The 19,043-nt window shown below is 32.1% G+C and overlaps 1 protein-coding gene and 1 non-coding gene across 3 annotated transcripts; both read right to left on the reverse strand.

The window, feature by feature from the left end:
• Positions 1-1,696: 1,696 nt before the first annotated feature.
• Positions 1,697-12,813, reverse strand: LOC123212057 (putative ion channel POLLUX-like 2). 2 transcript variants are annotated; one of them, XM_044631090.1, is made up of 24 exons: positions 12,532-12,813; positions 12,103-12,179; positions 11,390-11,493; positions 9,476-9,762; positions 8,597-8,668; positions 8,247-8,322; positions 8,028-8,126; positions 7,795-7,949; positions 7,601-7,705; positions 5,944-6,030; positions 5,785-5,869; positions 5,554-5,701; positions 5,063-5,139; positions 4,888-4,968; positions 4,435-4,623; positions 4,232-4,345; positions 3,433-3,525; positions 3,214-3,340; positions 3,074-3,150; positions 2,921-2,968; positions 2,751-2,820; positions 2,590-2,663; positions 2,188-2,298; positions 1,697-2,093 (listed from the first exon to the last, which is right to left on the reverse strand). In XM_044631090.1, exons 1-24 carry the CDS (start codon positions 12,624-12,626, stop codon positions 1,992-1,994), a joined length of 2,553 nt encoding a protein of 850 aa, XP_044487025.1. In that variant the 5' UTR covers positions 12,627-12,813; the 3' UTR covers positions 1,697-1,991. The 2 variants fall into 2 exon arrangements, with proteins under 2 accessions (XP_044487025.1, XP_044487026.1); XM_044631091.1 differs by lacking the exons at positions 12,103-12,179; positions 12,532-12,813 and adding an exon at positions 11,053-11,125.
• Positions 12,814-17,061: 4,248 nt separating this feature from the next.
• On the reverse strand, positions 17,062-17,134 carry TRNAE-CUC. The gene has a single exon. It is a non-coding gene; the product is annotated as a tRNA-Glu (tRNA).
• Positions 17,135-19,043: the final 1,909 nt, after the last annotated feature.

Raw genomic sequence — 19,043 nt, forward strand, 5'->3', positions numbered from 1 at the left:
ACACCATTACACATATATCTCCCAACGATGTACCAACATTGCATGATGGGATATCTCTAACCGATCCTACTCAATTTTGTTGTGGTGGGTGCATTGCAATATCTCTTGTTAACACATCTACACATTGTCTTCAATATTAATAAATTATCTCAATTCATGCATCGTCTCACTACTCAACATCGGTTTGTTGTCAAACAGTTATTTCGATATCTTCATGGCACTGTTGCACATAGGTTGTTTCTTTGTAGTAATTCTCCATTAGGTTGGAAACATAGATGATCGTACATCCATCGATACTCATATTGTGTTTTTTTGGGTCACAATGCAATTTTTTGGAGTTTTAAGAAATAATGATTAGTTGGTCGCTCCTTCATTGAAGTTGAATACCATGTTGTAGCCTTTATCACTGTTGAAATCACATGGATACAATCTTTGTTGCAAGAACTTAAAGTTTGTCTCACTACTATTCCTATTGTATATTATGATAACACTGGTGCAACTTATTTATGTGCAAATCTAGTCTTCCACTCGAAAATAAAACATATTATTATTGATTTTCATTTTGTTTATGATAAAGTCCAAAATAGTGAACTGCAAGTCTCTCATGTCTTTTCTAAAGATCAACTAGTGGATGTGTTCTCAAAACCTTTGTTACATCAACAATTGCAATCTCTTTGTTTCAAGATTAGCGTTCACTCACTGAATGTCATCTTGAGATGACATAATAAAGAAAAATCATAATAAACATAAGAAGATTATAGTTAACACTCTTTGATTCAATTTGATCCTGATTCTGATTTAATGTAGTTCCATTTTATTGTAATTTAATACAATTCTGAATTGATTTAATTTTAATTCAATCTAATTTTGATTTATTATGATTCTAATTTGACATAATTTATTGTATATCATTTTTTCTATTTCATCATATTATAATTTCATTTTAAACTACATTATAATATTATATATTATATAATATTTTATTAACAATATTCATTTAATTTACAAATTCTTCACTAATTATCAGGTCCCGGTTAAAACACTTAATAATTTTTAATATACATCACAACAAAAATTTTAAATGATTCACACCCAATTTACTAATTTAGTAATTTCATATATCAAATTCAAGAAATTTGAGCTTTAAGAAAATTATTTTTATAACTAAGAATCTTTAAATTTAAAAATTCTTTTAATAATCTATCTTTTATTATTTTTATTACCTTGTTTGATTTTAAAATAATAAAATATTTTAATAATATTTTATTATTAATAATGATATAACAAATAATATAAAAATAATTTAATGATCACTTTCACTTAAATATTAAAAATTATCACAGTAATCTTAATTATTATTATTATTTTGTCTTTATTAAATTTTTAGAATAAAATTATCCTCAATCTTTATTTAAAATAATATAAAAATATTTTTTATATCTATTAATCTTTCATATAATAAATAAAATAATATATTAATATCTTTTATTACTTCTAATCAAACACAATAATTATTTATTTATAACAATTTTACCAAATATAAACAAACATAATAATAAATTTATATTCAGTAACTTTCGAGGTAATCTATCTTCAAAATAATTTTTTAATTTTAATAGTAAAATATTCTCCAAACTAAACACCCTTTAATTGTAATTTCTATTCACTAACTGTTAAATTGTTTCAAATTAGAAGCTGAAAAATTTAAGTTGATATAGCTGGACTCTGTTAAGTATTTATTTAGAAGACAAAATTATTTGACTTTACTTCAGCTACTAGAAACGTGAAGAGAAATTTACAAGACCTCATTTCTTGCGTACCTCATTGTTACAATCACAAATTGAGCAAATGGTTTTCTCATAGATCTACAGCTTGAATACTCGCATTCTCTGGTGAAAATTTTAGTGAATACCTTTTTAGAAGAAACTTCATGTTCACGGCTGCGCCTGCAATGACAAAAAGAGAAACAGGAAGCAAGAAAGAACGAAGATTTACTCGATGATGGGTTGCTCTCCTTCAAGTTCAGATATAACGATTAATGAGTCAGTCAATTTAAGGAATAGGGGTTTGGACTTGGAAGGTGGATTGATAACCTGCAACATAACAAGGTTCAGATGTCTCCATGTGAATAATTTTGGAAATGAACATCCTAAGATATGAATGGTCTGCTCGGAAGAATATATATACCTTTTTGTTGTCTTTTACATAACCGATGGCAACCTCTTGCCGCAAATGTGCCCTCTCAGCCAGCTCAGAGAATGACGGATTCTCGCCCTCTTTCATGTAAAGGCTAACATCCTGTCAACAACACAGGCAAGTGCTACGTAAAGCTGTAACAGGAAGTGGGATGGATATTACATAATTGCTGAATTTCAATGAATGTTCATATGAAATCAATAGGTAGTTCTTTCCGTAATTTTTAAATGGCTATAGCAAAATAATTACAATGCCGATGAAACAGGGTCATCAAACAAAACAAGAGCCCCTATTTGTTTATATAGAAAGCAAGTTAGTACCCCTTGATTGCACTTGAGACTTGGCATCTTTAACTGATTCGAAGAACATATAAAACCATGAAGTAGCCCTTACCTTTACATATATTTCATCACCTTCTGCATTAAGAATGTCTTTCCACACCTCATTCAGTTCACTGTTCTCCGCAACTGTTAGGAACAGTGAAAATTTACTTTTCTGAACTTAAATGTCAGTGATACAAATATAGAGATATCAAAAGTAATATAATTCAGAACCTTGAGCTGTTACAAGGCTCATTACTTCCTTAGCTGCTATATAAGTCACAGATGGTTTAATCCTTGTAATCTGCAGGGATCACAGGAGTTCAGTAAAGACCATTGACATGCTTTTGGGAAGAAACACTAACATTTTAAGAAAAAAAAAAAAGAGTCTGCTGAAGTATTACTTGCTTTCCCAATTTTGAGTCAACAATCTCGGCAACTAGATTTTGTGCCTACAAAAGTATTAGTTATTTGATTATATAATCTCAACTTCATGTTATAAAATTGAGAATGAAGATAGATTTTGAGGAAATTTACTTTTTCTGATCCACACTCACCTTTACCCCTATTTTGTTGCAGATAATTTCAGCAAGAAGAAGAGAATATGCCGATTGTTTATCTGCCCTGGTTGGATCTGAAGAGGAAAATGTTAGTGTAGAGCAAAATTAAGCTAACTGAAACATCATTCAGTCGTTACCTCCAACAAGCGATTCTCTATCAGATATAACAACAATAGAAAAGGGAATATCTTCACTATTTTTTAATGTATGTTGAATACTTGTTATAGTTTCCTTCAAAGTATCATAGTCCATAGGGTTCCCAATCTGCAGCATGAAAAATGTGAAAATTAGAAAGAAAGCAGAATTCTTTTTCCAAGATAATGTTCAGCTCCCTGATGGAATGAATGGGACAGTACCCTATGGGAGACCTGGACATTCTTGAGTTTACCATGACCAAGAGCAATGCTTGCCCTCTTCCTGTCATCTATTGGCACACTTGATAATATTTCCTGCATGGAGAATAAAAATGAACTGTAAACCAGTGCATGTTCATCTATTTTATCAAACAGAAGAAAATTATGTTTTGCTCAATAGAAGTCACAATAATGCTGAACCAATGGCAGTCCTGGTATTAACATCCACATATAATAAACAATAGTGTCAAGATGATAGCATTAGTTTATGCATGAATATTTGCTATAAAACCCTGATAATGGGGCACGTACAACAACAAAACCGTTGTGTGAATCTGGTTACACCAACAAAAGAAAAGATGTTCAAGATATATCCATCATTCATTTGGCAGACTAGAAGCCAAAGAAACTGAGTAGTGGTGATGCATTTTATTCACAAAAGAACATGCATGAAAGATTGGTATGACTTGAATACAAGCTACATTGTTTCTCCCTTTCTTGCAAGTCTATGCTGCCTTTATATGATGCAAACTATGCAGAACCAAACAATCTTCTCCCTGAATTTCTCACATATTCCTAAACCATTATATACTGGATTGTGGACCACCTAATGTCATAAATAAAAAAGTGCAAAAAAGAAGAAGAAGAAATTTCATAGGAACATGATATTCTTAGCCACTTAGATGAACAACTTCAAAATATGCAGGGTGTTGCAGATTTGTAAAACATCAGCACTGGTTTTAAACCCTTGAATTCCAGAAACAAGAGTGAAGAATGGCTAGGTTGAAATTTAAAAGCGTACCAACACACTGCCAGGTCCAAGATAATTATCATACTCTTCAATCATTTCAACAACATCAGGACGCCACCCAACCAAAAGTATGCATTCTGTTGGTCCGAAACTCCAATCTGATGCCTGAATTCAGGGGCAACACAGTTACACATACTAACGTCCAAAATATTCCAAAGCATCATGGCATCTATGGAATAATCTTTTTACTTTACTTTTGATCCTCGTTTGTTGGGACGCTTTACAATTACTTCAAGTCTTGATTTCCTCAATTCTAGTGCATGATCCGAAGTATCACCATTATTTGCTGGTTCTAAATCTAGAACAGATTTATTTCCTTCAACAACATTTGAGTATGCAATCTGGGGCTTCTTTTTCCCATGAATAGGTGCTATGAACAAAACCTATATGAAAAGTGAAACAATATGATGAGTCCATGAATAACATCAAGGAATCAAATCAACTCAATAACTTTTTAAAGAAGAATATATCAAACATTTTCTAGAGAAGCAATCATAGCTAGTACAATCACAATATACAAACTACTATCAGGATGGGAGTACCATTGCAATGGTCAAACCATTCCATTTTCTGAATACCAAGCCTTCACAATTTTCTTGAAGTAATAAGGAATATGAAAAGGTTCAAAAAGCACAACATCTACATACTTTGTCAGTTTGCTGTAGGATTTCTTCATCCTTTGGGTGGAAGTATATCTTTCCATTCCGATGAAGACCACAAACAACTGCCTGAAAGGATATCCAATTTGGAGAAAGAAACCAATATTAGCAAACTGCAAACAATTTCTGCCCCTGCAAAATTAACTCTGGCAATTAGTATCACCTCTTGAAAACCACGCCTTAGTTGCCTATACTTCATTCCAGCTAAGTTAGGAAAACTGCAGAGATTAAATACATTTTCTGCAATGAGTAAAGATGACACTAGTTAGTTTTTTTGGTAGACCCTATGCATCATCAGATGAAAAGGATTCAGAAAAAAAATGTAAATCTTTTCTTTCTCTTTTTAGTTTGTTTCCAACATCTAGACACTGGAAGCGATTCTCAGTGTCCATTAAAAAATAGTAAATTAACTATTAGTATTAACACAACATTTTATAACTAGAACTACCAAGTTATATCCCAAACTATGCTAGTAATTGATATTAAGAATGTGATTAGATTTCAGAGTTTAAGAGCTAACGTTTTGGGCTGATTTTTTTTGCCTAAAGTTTTTTTTTTTTCTACACTCAAAACTTATGTCACTAATTTTAAATCATTAATCTACTTTGATATTATCTAGGTAAATATAATCTTTAAGGAGAATTTTTTCAATACTTTGATAATTGAGCAAGTGTTTGTAAATCTTTATGAGCCCCTTCTGCCGAGAGCACTGAACAAATAATTTGGATGCAACATTTTCTACTGGCTCTACTTTCAATCCTGATATTGATTTTAGAAGCTCACATGCATTAGAATCTGAAACCTGCATTGAGAAAGAGGGGAAAAAACTCAACTTTTTGTACAGAAAACCTTTTGTATGAATGATATTATTCAGAAACAATATACCTCAACAATTGTGGGAACAGATTCCATATTTGGAATTGGTTGAAGGGCTAGTACTGATAGAAATGCATCAGTATTAAATTCGTACCTATTCATTTGAGGAACTTATCAAAAACAAATTCTGCATTAAAATTTACTCTATCAAGTTGATCAAATTTGTACCTATCTTCTTTAGTTGGCAAAATAATAATGGCACGAGCTTTGTTGGCAGCAGCTCTTTCGAATGATTTTGTTAAGTTGAGGCTGCAACTGTACAAACAGCAACTCAAATGTAAAAAGTTGATTAAATCAAGCTTGAATAATTCTATCTAGTCAAGGTGGTATTTATATTTTATATTCATCTAAATTCTTAGAACCATAAACATTTTGCATCTTGGGCCGGCAAGTGAAATCATCTATATACAAATAATTTAGTCATTCTGATACATAGGAAGAATATTCACCCAAAAACAACAAACAAACATAACAAATAATAATACAGAAACTATTTTATTGATAAAAAGGAATTTACAGTGGATAAACTAGCAATTCAAGAAGCTAAGGCTTCCTAATTTTGACAATTTGAAGTGCCAAAAACCTCCCATATCAGCCTAAACAGTCCAAACCCTAATTTTCTTTTTCCCCTATCATTTATATACTAAACCCTAACCTCTATAATTAGGACACATGTGCCAAAAAATGCAAGTCCTAACATAACCCACCTCTTTGAAAATCACATTTTCCTCAAAAGGGGAAAACTGAATTTTTTTTAGCTTCAAAAATAATTTTTTTCCTGTTGTCCAGAAAATATTATATTTTTTTCTTTTCTTTTTTGTAAAGAAACAAAAATTATTTTATTGATGGAGGGGGATATAACGTGGATAAAACCAACAAATCGAGTCAAAGTCTCCCAATTTCGGTCAATTGAGGTGCCAAAAATCTCCCAAATCAACCTAAAAGGCTGCCCACAGCCTAAGTTGTCCAAACCCTAATTTTCTTCCTACCTTCCCCTTTTACAATCCTAATTGTCATTTATATACTAAACCCTAACATCTAGAATTAGGACACCTATCCCAATAAATTCTAAGTCCTAAAACATTCCAATATTTATTTGACTTCCTGATGACTACCATGTAGCAGTACCCAAAAATCACTATTGAACTAAAGCACTATCACAGGAGACAAAGAGGTACTATGATGCTGGGAACTAATTTATGAAAACATGTATGATCATGGCCATCAAAAGATAGATTCCAATATGAATATAACATTCTAAGTAAAGAGAGCTACTTAACTGTAATGAAAGAGGTTTTCACAAAGGATTGATTTCAGCTGACCAGATCTCAAGTTATGAATCACCCCAGTCTTCCCACCTTATTGACTTATTCTTCCACCAATCATCAGAAACATGACACAACTTAGGACTTAAATGTGAACAACAGGCTGATGCCCTTTCCAAAGCATGTATTCTTCTCTGTTTCTACTTTTTTACTTTTTTTTTTTTTAATAATTTCCAGGTTTGTAGGTTCTTTAGTCATATCTGAGTCTACTAACTACTTGAGGGAAATATTAGCATGCATTTGATATTATTCACATTTCCAGTTATAAAAAATCCCATAAAATAGAATTCAAAAAAAAGAAACTTACTATAGTGGGGCTTAACTTTGAAGTCAAAAGCCATTTTACTAAGAAAAGACAAAACTTGTAACTCAAATGGGACAATCCAGCCAAGAAGGCAACCACCAAAGAAGATAATCTAGGCAAAGTTCTAACGAAAAGAAAAAGGGCATCTTTCACAAGGTACTTCTGTAAGTCACTGAAAGGAATTTATAACTGATACCTCTTTGTAAGCACATCAACATGGTTAAGATCTTTGGTAATACTGTCAGCAAGTTTATCAATCTGCTTCCTAGGAAGATCTGACATCAAAAGAATTCTCTGCCTCCTGTGACAAAAAGTGACAGAAACCAGTATTAAAACACACAAGACTGGTATAGTAATTATCCTGACAATATAAAAGACAAAGGCAATTACCTAGCTGTAGCAGTACCTAAGCGAACAGCGAACTCATGATATTTATTTAATTGCTTCAGAATGAAATTTAGCTGACTGTTAACACCACAAATAATGATATGATCATTCTCCAGAACTTGCACTTGTGCCCCTTCCCTGAGCCTTTGCATATTATTCTGTCCAAAATACATTTTAAATATATGCTCTGTGCTATAATTAAGCTTTCAAATGCAATTTATGTTCCGAAAACTTACTCTGAACTGCTCAGTCATTGTGCTTACTAGTCGAGAATAAACCAATATGCCCCAGATAGCAAGAAGGAGGCCAACAACACGCTCAATCCGTGTTCTTTGCTAGAATCCAGCACATAAAGATATTCTTAGTTGCGAGCAATGGTATATCACAGTGAAGCAATATAAATGCAATAGTGAATTTCAAGTGAACCAAATCAACTACATAGGACGATATCACACTTTTAAATGAGTGGATGATGAACAAAGGCAGGCCCAAGCCTCCCATAAGCAGTCTTCCAAAGATTGTGTATGACCCCTGCATAATTCAACAAACAACACAACAAGATTAGTACACATATATGAATATTACAGGAAGTACGATTCTATTAAAAAGAACAAAATACTCAATTGACATGTAAAATCTATGAAAGAAGGTCAAAAAAGAGACATTACAAAATCCCAAGCACAGAACAGATAGCAAAGATTGAAAGTCATAACTGCATGCTGAACCATATAAAAGCATACAAACTAGAAATGGAAGTTGTCATACAAGTAATATTATTCTAAGATAGAATATATTTTGAGATTACCTGAACTTGAAGAACAGAAAACCACCAATGATGACAAATGAGAAGCACACTACAAGTAGTACTACAAGGAACCTACAAAAAATTGGGATAAATAAATGTCAAAGTCAAAGATTAATTTAAAAGACTGGAGTTCAATACAACCAGAGTCATGAACACACAAAACACATTCAAACAGCACAAGATCCACATCCATGAGCCATAAAATTAACAAAAGGAAGAAGCTGAATCTTTTCTATGTATGGTCTTCATTGATCTTACACCATAGACACAATATATATCATGAATACAGACAATACCCATCCTCTGAAAGCTTTAAATGAAAATCTCCATTATCCAGAGGCTGAATGCCAGTTTTGGCCCTTAAGAGTACAAAAATGTACAAATATTCCAAGTCTACCCTGGTCAAGAAAATATTGAAACAGAATGGTTTCCTAGTCCTCTATTTGACTCAAGAAATCCATCTTGCGCTTCTTATTCCTACATAATTATTGCCCAAACCTGTCCTTCTTTCCCAAAAAAAAAGAGACGTTTCCACAATTTCCCACAACATAAGAGTTCATCAACAACAGAATCAAATAAGCCAGAAACTATATTCAACAAAAATCATTTGTTGCACAGAGGAGAATGATGGTCAGACCTATTAAAACTTAATCTATAAATAAAGGTAGAGTGCTTGCTATTTCATTACTTCCAAGACAAAGGTCATACATAAAGTATATCTTTAACAGAAAGCCACATTTCAATGAGACTGAATTACATAGTGACAAGTGAATAAATAAATTAAAACAATAAAGACACAGCATACACAACATTGGTTCTGGTTGATGGAACAGTGCATAGCTTGTTAACTAGAATGAAGTAAATTCTATACTCACTTACGTGGCAACATTTTTCTCAAGTTGGCTGTTGAACAAATATAGTAACCGTGCAAAGCTCCATTTTACATCTTGAAATGAAGGCAAGGACACATCCAACTTAAGAGGCATGGGTTTATTCAAGGAATTAGACATACAAGCAAAAGGCACTCCCGTAGTCCCAAAATTCCGAACCACAAAAGGAAGTAAGTCTTGGATCATCTTTGCAAAGATATTTCCAAAATTCACTTCTGTCAATTTAAGAAGGAAATATGAAGACAATGTTCCAACCATCAGTTCAGCTCGGTAACCCTGCATACAGCGTGAACGATATCAAATTTTTGAAACAAATGATAACTACCAACAACCCTGCACAGATTGAACAATGAAGATGAACCTTATCACTTATGAGTATGTTCATCCTGAAAGCACGAAGATGATTGTAATACAGGTTATTGTACAATATAGAAATGATGACCATACAGTGTGAAATATGGAAAACTTCATTGTTTATGAAAGCATTTACAAGTAAAAAGAAAAAAATTATTCCATTCACCAGAAAAAAAAGAATATTGCAGAGGAAAAATTGGAAAATAAGTCCGTGTAAAGAACAACTAGACGTGGAACAAGCTTCTGTTCCACGTTGAGGCGCTAAATGATTTTGACAGAGATTACACCACAGTGAAAAATTCAGAAAGGTAGCAGATAGATTTATTGAGAAATTCATTTGCATTTTCATGCAAGCCAAGAATCATACTTATACATCTACGTGAAAATCTAGTAATGTTTGGACAGAACCTTTCCTTCAGCTAGATTCAACCGGTTATCTTTCATGAATTTCAAAGTTCAGAACAACCTGTCCTTTCCTAATAAGTAAATTATATGAATCTTGGGAAAACCACAATTCAAAAACTAGCTATTAAAGTTGGAGAGTTCAAAGTCATATAAATCCCACACTAAAAATCATACTTTGCTCCGCATTCCCTACACCCACGCAGGTTGGCTATGCGGTAGCCCGTTGCTAGCCCCGCACAAACACTATACTGTCGACATCACCACCCACGCCACACAATTGCAACTAAGAGATATAATGGTAACTTTAATACCAAATCATATGAACTTTGAGAGAATCACACCTCAAAAGCTAGTTGTTGAGGTTGGAGAATCCAAAACCACATAAACCTTACACCAAAAGCCTATAGTTTCCAATGTGGGATTCAAATCTCATATCTTACATTTAAGATCCTAACGGTAAATAATAGAAATTATCTTATAAATGAACCTTGATTACTCAAAATAAGCCAAAAATAGCACAAAAAAATTCTTTGTCAATTATGTTGTTCTATTGTATTTTGTTCATCCGAAACTCCATGTAAAATTTTTGGAACCAGTACAACAATTCAGATACATGAAAATGTGATCCTACTTTCTTTTTATTGGAAAAAGCACTACACAGAAAAGTTCCACAAATATAAAACATTTATCACAATAGATTCATTCCTTAGAAAGGAAAATAGGCCTTATCATGATCCCCTCATGCCTTCTTATTCCTATATTGTCACAAACAAGTGGCTATCAAAAGGAATCAAACTTCCACATTACCTCATAAGTTTGATCATTTTTCTCCACAGACCTTTTTTAACTTCTACACAGAATGTCCACTTCATTATTGTTCCTATTGCAATTAAGATAGAACGATATTACAAAACGAGCACCACGTATGGCAATTTATTGTTCTTGTAATTATCAAAACATAGATTGACAAACAATAAGGAGCATAATTCTAAAACCAAAGTAATAAGTCTCTCATTTTACACTCTCCAAATCAACAAGTTGATGGTAGAAAAACAAGACTGCTCAAAGTCAGGTTATGCAGACACAGACAAACATAATAAGCATCTTTCTTTAACTTTTTCAGAACATTTCATTTGATGCTCACCTGAGTATCATTCTGGTCCATCCTACAAAACTTAGAACCCAAACGTATTTGCATGGTAGAATCCAAGTTATCCCATGTCCTTTGAGAACAAGTCTCCCACTTACCTAGGAAACCATATCATAATCATGAATCATTGTGGAATAGAAAGAAGATTTTATTCACTAGTTTCTTGGTAAAGCACCAAAAATAATGAGAAATAACTTAAACAACCAAGTTCAAATAATATGCAGCAGAGTTATTTGCACACCTCAACAATGAAGTAAAAACAAGCATACGCTTTATCTAGAAAAGTCATACATATATAAATTCATAAATATTTTGCAAACGTAAATGACACAAACACAACAAACATCCTAAAAATTTATTTCCTAAAAGGTTTAGTCCCCTCAGACTTTTGTCAATGATACACAAAGAATTCGTTCAGCCAAGAGATTCATTAATTCATATGGGACCCTCAGAGAAGCCACAAATCACTGGAAAGAAAAGGTAAACAACATAATAACGTGTTACCTCATGACAAAGAAAAATGACAAGATGTTGATAGCTAGTGAAAGTATTACTGGCCTTTAAAACATTAAAAAGCCATGGATCTGACCAGCAATGTATTTGTCTCATTTACAGGTAGAAGAAGCGAACTCAAAATTATCAGTCAAATGAGGAGATATTAAGAGCAAAACCAAGTTATTATAACGCACAACTACTTTACAACTCACCTGCATCTTGTGACTTTAAATTATGTTCCTGTAGAGCCGAAGACTGGATCCACCAAAAGTGGTACGCCATTGATTTTCTGAAATTTACAATGTCAGACCACTTTCTTCACTTGCAACTACTCAAGACAAAACTTAAGCTTTATAGAACCAAGAAAAAGCAAATGCATGCATTCAGAGTAACACTTTTCCTTCTTCATGATAACAAGATGTTTGTCGAAATTGACTCCAAATCTTAATTAAAACCAACATTCACAGATACAACTCGCTAAGACAAACTGAAGAAATATAATAATCAAACTGATAGAACGTTGTTTGATTTTAAAAAAAAGAGAGAGAGAGATCAAAATCCACATCATCGACAGTTGGAAATTAGAGAAAGAAAAAAGAAGAAGATGAAGAGAAATGAAATGTAAAGAAGAAGCTAGTTACCTCTTCTTTGAAGAGGAGGAGCTAGAGCGAGATGGAGCCGAAAACCGAGGAGCCAAAACGCATGGCTGCGAGCTCAACAAATGACCGAGAAGCATCTCTTTGGCTCTGGCTCTCTCTTTCAGAGCTTCAGAGACTAACCGCGAGGAAGAAGGGAGTTTGGTTGTTGGAAAGAGAAAAGAGAGAACGTTTAATTTGTTATATTAAATGGAAGCAATCATATCTGAAACGTGACTTGTATGCTCAACCAAATGTCGAAGGCTGTCCAGGTTAATGATGATATTCTTTTAGTGATTGCTGACCTTGTACTATATTAAGAGAGTAACACTTTAAAATGGCCATAAGCCTATTTGAAGAGATTCAAGTATCAAGACAACACATGGTTGCTAATTGGATTGAGTTAAAATATTTTTTAATTTAAATTTAATTTAAATGAAAAATAATTTAGTTTTAATTTAATTTAAATAAAAAATAATTTAATTTAAGTTTATTTAATTAAAATTAAAGAGTAATTTGAGTTTGGATTAAATGATAAAAAAATTTAATTCGATCTAAGTCAAGTTTGGTTAAAGTTAATTATTCGGATTTTTGACTCAAGTTTATGACTCATTAAGAAAAGAATGACGTCGTTATTTGACATTATTTAAATCAAGTCATAAATTAAGTTTAATTCAAATCAAACTATCCTTAAACTTATAACTTCAATAAAGTTGAATTTTCTTTAGCTTAAATTTAATTTGATTTAAAAAACTGATTAACTTTTTTAGCTCAAAGATGGAGCTAAATAGTATTAAGCAACTTTTGAGATTAAACTAACCCAATTAAGATCTAACCCTAATTAAAATAATTCGTAAATGTAAATCAGTTTGATACGAGAGTAGAAGTCCTTTTACTCATAAAAAGTTAGGAGGATGCAACTCGGCATTTCAACTTGTCAGCATCTACAAAATCAGTTTACCTATTATCTTGTGTCTACGTACAAAAGTCATCGATATTCATATAGATTATATAATATAATTATATAGAGTGCGTGAATATGAATAAAATTTATAGATTCATTGTTTTATTACGGAAGGATTGTACAAAGGAGAGGGAAAATGACTTTGTCCATATACATAGACTCTTAAATATCAGATCAAACTATTTCAAAAAAATCTTCCTTTTTGATATATACTCACAACAACTTCTACTCGTTATCTAAAATAGTGGACACAAAATGGTATTGACAATTTCAAATTGTCAACGTCATCTTCTTGCGTAATGGCCAATCATACCCCTCATTGGCGTTTAAATTCTTACGTCAAATTATTGTTATATACAAATTTCACATATTTAAATATAAATGAATAATTTTGGAACGAGAGATAAAATAAGTATAGTATTATTATTATTACTATCAAATATTATGATTTGTATAATGCAACTTGCATATAAGGTTGGATATAAAATGAATTGACTCAAATTTGGAAGTCAACTTGACTTGATTCAGTTCATTTTGAAACAAATTCAAACTTGAATTAAAAAGAGTTCAGTTCGATTTGACTCATACGTTATATAATTAACCCAATTTTATTCTAATTTAACTTATAATTCAATTCAAATTATATTAAATTATTGTTAAACAATATTATTTTATCGATGAATCATAAATTTAAATCATAAATCTAAATTATAGATTTTAATTATAAACTCAAATTATTTTTAATGTTAATTTAATATATTTGAATTAAATTATTTTTTATTTAAATTAAATTTAAAGCAATGGATATTCAGAGAACTCAATAATAGAACAGGTGGTTTGGGTTGCACTTACACGCGCTTCTTCTGCAAATCCAAAATTCCTCCCATTTGAGAAGGAAAAGCTGAAAGCGAGTCTAGATCTGAAAACTCTCATTAAATTATGAACATAATTTATAATTTAAAATAGAGGAACTGAAAAGGCGAGAAAAGAAATGCTGAACGCAGAAAGTGAGAAACAAGAGTGACTGAGGATAAGATCTGAGAGGCCTTCCTTGGATTGGATGATTCGCGTCAGATCTGCCTGCCCGACTGCTGTTTGGCAGTTTCTCTGATGCATCATGGCCAACACTGCCACCGACTTTTACAGCATACTTTGTGCATGTGTTTCTGCGATCTCCGAATGTTGCCAAATTGCTAATCACCTAAAAAGATCTTGAATTTGACAACTGATGAGAAACGATCGAACTACTACGAATGAAATGGGGTCTACTGAGTCTATACGGAAGGTGCACTCGTGATTAACAGGCCATGTAAATAAGGCCAAATGACTACTTCCTGGCCAAGGTTTGGTGTAAATTTATTTTTCAAAATGTAAATATTTATTTTTATATTAAATTTTATTATTATTATCAAAAATAAAATTATTATTTTAAAATTTTATTTTAAAAAAAATCATATTTCTACTTCACTTTTAAAAAAGTAATAATTCCACTTTTAATCTTAAATTTTCAAAGTTTAAAAACTGACTTTTTATCCCCTAGTTTAGAGTTTGCATAATTACATGTTTTTTTTCTTACAGTCATCTCCCAACCTTCAAAAAGATTTTAGTTTTACCCCCACTTCACCTTTAGTTTTCATATCGTTGTCGACGATTTTCTCCCTCCTTTGACATCTCCACCACCGAGAATGAGCTATTGACATCCATTTCAACCAGCTTTTCTGTTAAACGGCAACAATATGGAATGGAGATGGACCCCAGTGGCTCGTTCTTGATGGTGGAGATGTCAGAGATGAAGGGAAAAGGTTGTCAGTGATGATTTAGAAACCCTAAATTGGAGTGGGGTGAAACTTAAACATTTTTAGAATGCTAGGGGGGTGATGTGAATACAAAAAATATGAAGGTTGTACATACCCTAGACTTGAAGGGGGAAAGTCAATTTTAAACCTAAAAAATTTGATACTAGAGAAAAATTATTAGTTTTTAAAACTAGAATGGGAATAAAATTTTTTTAAAGTAAAATTTCAAAATGATGATTTTACCTCTGATGATATTTGGATTTTCAATAGTTAATAAGTGAAAAAATTAGATTTGCACCAAACCTTGGGTGGGATATAGTCTTTGGCCAATAAATAATAAATGAATTTGGAACTGGATCAAACTTCAATTTAAAGTAGACGTAGTCTAGTCCAATCTATCATCAAATCGTTTAACAGATAGACAAATTGATTAATTATTAAAAAATAATATATAAAATATTTAACCTGTTTTATTACCAAAATAAAATTTGTTAGGTTGTACACATACTCAAGATTGATAAGTTAGTTCATGTATAATATTAGGTCAAACCTAGATTTTATTCGGTTTAATCTGATTTAACTCTAAAATCGATTTTCAAAAAAATTAAAATCGTTTTTATTGATGGGTGACGGTCCAATTGGTTAGATAAATCAATCCAACCTGATTTTTAAAACTACGTAAATAATAATTCATCATTTTGATAGATTAGTGTATAAAATTCCTCCTATGATACATTAACAATTAGAGATGACAATAGATCAAACTAAGTTGTGTTAGGTCTATCCTAATGTGATCGGCCCATTAATGAGATTTCATATCGAGTAGCCTGACAAAATCTCGAGGCCTAGGCACAACCTAAGACTTTTGGGTTATGTCCTAATGAGCTCTTAATGAAAGTCGATTTGTGGGTTTTATACCGCCTAACCTAGAAAATAAATTTTAATTTTTTTAATTATTTTGACTCACTACAATTAAAAGTCATCCCAATAGTTCAACAGTATCAGGCATCCCACAACCCTTATCTTTCAGCTTGAGACACAACCCACAAGACTGGCATGGCCAGGGGTTTTCCATGAAAGGATGCTGGCAGACCCGGCCCATTTGCCATCTACAATGACAATTGAGCAGTTTAGTTTGAGAACAAAATTGGGTTGCGTATTCGAGAAGGCTATGTTAAGCATTGGGCATAAAATTAGGACCACCACATCGACCATTTGCATTCACTTTACATAAACAAGCTCTAGTTTTGATATAATGGTCTCATATCTCACCCTATCTGCTCCCACTCCCACCAACTACAAATCTTTTCCACTTCGTACTATTTAACACAAGAAAATTTCTAAACATATTCCCATACATGCGAACCAAAACCAAACAATCAACTTTAACTCAATTAATGCTTCTTAATGTTGCACATATCAATGAGGATTAGGGTAATGACCCGACAAGGGGCGGCAGCCGATCTTGATTTGCCTGACCGGCAATCAGACCGATGAAAGATTAAATATTGCAATAAGGAGAAGATAAATAATAAGAGATGTGCAAATCGCAGGGTCCTTGTATTAAACGGAAGAGAGTGTACAAGCATGAACCGTCTAAACTAAATGGCTATATCTGTATCAAACATCAATGGCGGCCCACGCGTACCTGAAGCCTTCGTATGTAAAGATTAAAGAGAAAGCCCTAGAAACTAATACCCTGATGAGCTTATGCCCATAAGTCAAACCCAAAAACATGAACGACCCAAATTAAAAGGCCTGAAAAAAAGAAGAAAATTCCGTTGCCGGGAATCGAACCCGGGTCTTTCGGGTGAGAGCCGAATATCCTAACCGACTAGACTACAACGGATTTGATGTTCTTTTTCTTGTGTTTTATTAATATCTTAAAACCTTCTATGAGAACCGAATCATAGTTTACTTGCATCAACAATAAATTTGTAAAATAAAATTACGTGCATTACTTTATATAAGGGTGGATTCAGGCTAAGCTGAGCCTGAGCACCCCTCAGCTCTAATTTGGTTTGTATTAAAAAATAAGTTAAATATTTCTATTTAAATTCGGTTTGAATTTTATTAAACGAATTTAAGCTAATTAAATCGAATCTAATTGAATTAACTTTTGAGATCAAATAGACTTCGATTATATCTGAACGTATTAAAAATTAGAAATTGTTTTATCTCTATATCCAGTTAAAATATTTTAAAAATGACCTCCTTATTTAAGGGATAGTAAGACAAAAATAAAATTTTAAAAATATAAAAATATAAAAAACAAGTTTAAAGATATTTTAATGGAGTTCTTACTATAATAACAATTGAGTCCCTTACAATTAGAATAAAAGTATCTACACAAAAAACTACACCAAGACATTCTTCAATTGAACTGAATTCAAGCTAAACCCAGCTGAACATTCTTTGGCTCAAGTTCGACTCTAATTAAAAAATGAATCAAATCTTTTAATTTGAGTTCAGTTCGAATTTTAATTAAACAAATTTAAACCTAGCTAAATCGAACAGACTCAAATTATATCCAGACCCAATTTTATACATAAATAATAATATTTAATCATATAATTAAATATTATTTTATTTTTAAATTTAAATTATCTAATTATATAATGATATATTATTATTTATGTATAAAATTATACACATACACAAAATTTATAAGGGGTTGCTTCATTAAAGACAAAAACAATGAAACAAAACAGCTCATATACGGTGAAATCCCCGAGGTGTCCTCATTTCTCATTAAATTTCCATATGCTCATGGCATTGTAGTCATTGGTCTACTTATCACAAATTTCCTTTTCCGAATTAAAACTTCATACCCAGATGAGATTAATCCCTCAAGGGCCAAGGCTGATATAGGCATGAAATTTGAAGAAGAAAAAGAATCATCCCCTGAAAGCTTATACAATATTCAAGCGAACGCTTTAAAGGCCAAAGATGGGAAACGTTCTATGTAAACAATATTTATATATGGGTTAGTCAATTATAAGAGACAGAAAAAACCCGTTCGATAATGTTAAACTTGTGAGTTTTGAAAAATAATCAAGCTAAAAATTTTAAATTGAAACATAATGGCTGTTAATAGGGAGTTCGAAGATGTCAATGAGACCTCAAAAGAAGTTATCTTTTTTATTTAACATTCTATTTACTTTAAAAATGACTCCATTGGTAGTAGACCGCAACGGTAAAAAAAGCACTGTAAATCACGGGTGTTTAGTGCACCCTTTACGGTTTTTGAAAATCCAGGAGACTGAATGTTAGTCCATGTTTGCTCATACTTATAACCGCATCAAGTCTTCAAGTTAAGTTATCCTCTAATTCTAGGGGCATGTTCATCAACCCAACAAAGAAAATAGTAAACAAACGTAAAGAAGCCCTTTTAGTTCAATAACAAAGGTAAACCACAGGCCCCTCTCATCGCTTTCGAAGTATGGTGCCCATCATGCTTTCCAAGCACAAAACCTCCCTGTATTCAAAAACACAAATTAAATTTCAACATCAGTGTCAGCATAAATGTTAACGAAGATGCTTAACAAAAGACATAACAAAATTCTGTACATTGATGAAGTTTCAATGACACGAGTTTCTGCACCATCCATGCACAGAAAGAGTTTAGAATAAACAAGAAAACATTCTTTCTTTATGATAATTCACATGTTGCCATATAATAATTGAAAGAATAGAATAGGATGCTCTTTAATGGCTAAACAAATACCATTGCTCTTTCCTTATCTTAATTCATTAAG

This window comes from Mangifera indica, chromosome 3, assembly GCF_011075055.1.
Source record: "Mangifera indica cultivar Alphonso chromosome 3, CATAS_Mindica_2.1, whole genome shotgun sequence".
Taxonomy (NCBI): Eukaryota; Viridiplantae; Streptophyta; class Magnoliopsida; order Sapindales; family Anacardiaceae; genus Mangifera; species Mangifera indica.

Excerpts from the sequence above, each read along its gene's own strand:
- LOC123212057 (XM_044631090.1), bottom strand. The coding sequence starts at position 12,626 with ATGCTTCTCGGTCATTTGTTGAGCTCGCAGCCATGCGTTTTGGCTCCT. Across the intron at positions 8,127-8,246 it reads CATCATCCACTCATTTAAAA|CAAAGAACACGGATTGAGCG; the intron begins GTGTGATATCGT and ends GCTGGATTCTAG. Across the intron at positions 2,664-2,750 it reads GAGCCTTGTAACAGCTCAAG|TTGCGGAGAACAGTGAACTG; the intron begins GTTCTGAATTAT and ends TGTTCCTAACAG.